The sequence below is a fragment of the Triticum urartu genome, chromosome 7A (assembly GCF_056163025.1).
Source record: "Triticum urartu cultivar PI428250 chromosome 7A, HENAU_Tu73, whole genome shotgun sequence".
Classification (NCBI taxonomy): Eukaryota; Viridiplantae; Streptophyta; class Magnoliopsida; order Poales; family Poaceae; genus Triticum; species Triticum urartu.
This window is the reverse complement of record NC_141879.1, coordinates 551,292,690-551,295,603: the sequence shown is the minus strand read 5'-3', so window position 1 is coordinate 551,295,603 and position 2,914 is coordinate 551,292,690. Positions and strand designations below refer to the sequence as shown.

General features: G+C 46.5%; 1 protein-coding gene across 1 annotated transcript; it reads left to right on the top strand.

The window, feature by feature from the left end:
- The first annotated feature begins 1,255 nt into the window (after positions 1–1,255).
- On the top strand, positions 1,256–2,436 carry LOC125519019 (uncharacterized). The gene is made up of 3 exons (XM_048683902.2): positions 1,256–1,489; positions 1,590–2,179; positions 2,271–2,436. Exons 1-2 carry the CDS (start codon positions 1,360–1,362, stop codon positions 2,162–2,164), a joined length of 705 nt encoding a protein of 234 aa, XP_048539859.2. The 5' UTR covers positions 1,256–1,359; the 3' UTR covers positions 2,165–2,179; positions 2,271–2,436.
- The last annotated feature ends 478 nt before the right edge of the window (positions 2,437–2,914 follow it).

The window sequence follows — 2,914 nt, the reverse complement described above, 5'->3', positions numbered from 1 at the left end:
AGTTCTTTATTTGTTCTATCGCACAACTATTTCCGCAAGTTATATGTGTTGTAATCTGTGTTGTACTTCCTTCGTTTTTAAATATAAGTCTTTTTAGAGATTCAAATATAAACTACATACGAAGTAAAATGGATGAATCTATACTTTAAACTATGTCTATATACATTCGTGTGTAGTCCATATTAAAATCTCTAAAGACTTATATTCAGAAACGGAGATAGTACATGTCAAATTCCCACATTTTCTTATGCATTTCAGAGAGGAGAGGCCTTGGCTCTTCATTTCACAGTCTGAACCTCCGTTTGATGGTAAGGTAGTTCACACTTGTTTTCTCAGACCAGCGAGACGACTCCATGGCCCTATTACTCCCTCCTGTCCTTTTTACTCTGCACATTGAATTTGCCGAAAGTCAAACTTTACTAAGTTTGACCAAATTTATATTAGAAATTATTAGCATCTATAATATCTAATAAATATAATATGGAAATATATTTCAAGATGAATCTAATGATATTGGTGTTGTTATATGAATGTCTATAACTTTTTATATAAACTTGGTTAAAATTGGATGAGATTGATTTCAGATAAATCTAATATGCAGAGTAAAAAAAACCGAAGGAAGTATATATGCGCCCACTGCATTGACCGGCGCATCAACTTGGAGAGCGGCCGTCGGTTCCATGGTGTAGACGCGCTACCATGGCAGACCAGCGGCCGAGCAAGTTGCCTGGAGAATCTCAATGGTACGAGTAGAGTGTTTTGTATGAAAGCATGCCACCCACTTGTGATGAACACAAAGTGTGTAGAGCCGCCGGGGAAGGTCAAGGTTATGGCTGTAAGCTAGCTGGGTGCGCATGCACCTCCGTCTCCGTGACAGTGAGATATTTTTTTAACACACTCATATACACACGTATACACTCACCCTTATGAACGCACACACGTACACCCTAACTCTATGAGCACCTTCGAAAGATTGAGCCGGTATATCATCTTGAAATTTACGAAGTTATCGTAGGCACCTCGTCGTCGACAGAAATGTTTTCTTCCACTGAATGCGCATAGCCGAAAATCCTGAAATAAATCTAAAAATAAATGCGAGCATTAAGATTTGAATCCAGATGGGTTAGGGATATCATAGTCCCTCGAACCATTCAACTCAACTACAGGTTGGTTCCCCGTGACCGTGAGATATGACGGGTTAGAAAGTCCACTCCGAAACGCAAGACTGTATATATAAACATACAATACCGGGGCCAGGAGGCATTCCTCACCGATCAACTTGTCCTCTGCCTAGTAGCTAGCACCGATCAAGGATGGCGCTTGCTCCCCCGGTCGTCTCTGCGCTCCCTGTTGCTGCTCATGTCCCACGGGAAGCCACAGCTGAGCTCTTTCTCCTCCTCCTCCGTCGCCCGCACGGGCGTTCCGCCGGTCGCCCCGGGAGCTGATACCCCTCCGGCTGCTCCGGCCGTCCAGCCTCCAGTCACCACAGGTTAACGCTTCTTCCTGCACGCACGCGTCTCCTTTGGTTCCAGCTATCAGTTTTTCCTCTTCTAGAACAAGCTAACAGTTAGTTCTCTACTGCGTTGCAGCTCGGCCAGATCGTTCATGCCCGAAGCTCCCTGGGGGTCCACGTACATATGAGGAAGAGACCGTTCTTCAGCCACTTCATGGAGTAACTGACAAGGCTTGTCTGAACGCCCCTCAAGATCCTAGTGCATACCCAACTCCTGATCATGGGTCATGTCGCACACCTGAACCTGTACCCGTCGAGCCTCCCAGTGCCATCCCCGAATCTCCTATGCATCCCGAAGTTCCTATACACAAAGTTCGTGATCCACCACCTACGACGCGTCGCGGCGCTGTAACCAATGGTTCACGTGGCACACCTGAAACTGTACCTGTCAAGCCTCCCCGGGACATCTCTGAAGGTCCTGGACACGAAATTCCTAGACACCCTATTCATGATCCACCACCTAGGACGCATCGCGGCGCTGTAACCAATGGTTCCTGTGGCACACCTGAACCTGCACCTGTACATGTACCTGTCAAGCCTCCCAGGGGGATCTCCGAAGATGTTAAACACAAAGTTGGTGATCCACCACGTAGGCCTAAAGCTGTAACCGAGCAGCCTGCACAGTGCTCTCCGGCTGCTCCTGCCGTTTAGCCTCCGTTCACCCAGGTAGCCCGCTAACCCGCACAAGCTAATGCTTCCTGCACGTACGCACGCATCTTCTTTGATTGCAGCTAACAGTTACTCCGTTGCGTTGCAGCTTTGCCAGATCATCCGAGCCAGAAGGTCCTTGTTCAGCAATAGTTTGTTCTTCATCCACTTCCTGGGGGGTCTACCTTGTTAGACTTAATCTCGTTGCACACGTCAACTTTTACTTGGCTTAATTTTCACAAGAATAAGCTGTCCACGTAGCGTGAGGTTGTTCATGTCTTGGCCAGTTTTTTTCTTCTGTTATGTCATGTACTCCCTCCGTTCCGAATTACTTGTCTTGGATTTGTTTAGATACTGATGTATCTAGACTCATTTTAGTGCTAGATACCTTCGTATTTAGACAAATCTAAGACAAGTAATTCGGAACGGAGGGAGTACGTAGCTATATCACATGCATGGTTGAAGGCCGTGGTGACAGCGTCGTGGGATGGCACGATCAAACGTGGTCATGACGACATAGTTTGGGCAGAGGACCGAGTGGCGTTGGGATGGCGACGTCGTATAGCTCGCGCACTCGCCCGTTCACCATATATGCTTTTAATTGTAATTGAAGAATAAATATAAGAAGGAAAAAACTAAAGAAATTGCATCTTGTGTCCACTCATGCTCATGGTCTGGCTTGAGCAAGAACATATGGCATTAGAGCTTTGTTTTGGTCCATGCCGAGTTCCCACAGCTAGCGCTCCGTGGACG

Excerpts from the sequence above, each read along its gene's own strand:
- LOC125519019 (XM_048683902.2), top strand. The coding sequence starts at position 1,360 with ATGTCCCACGGGAAGCCACAGCTGAGCTCTTTCTCCTCCTCCTCCGTC. Across the intron at positions 1,490-1,589 it reads CCAGCCTCCAGTCACCACAG|CTCGGCCAGATCGTTCATGC; the intron begins GTTAACGCTTCT and ends ACTGCGTTGCAG.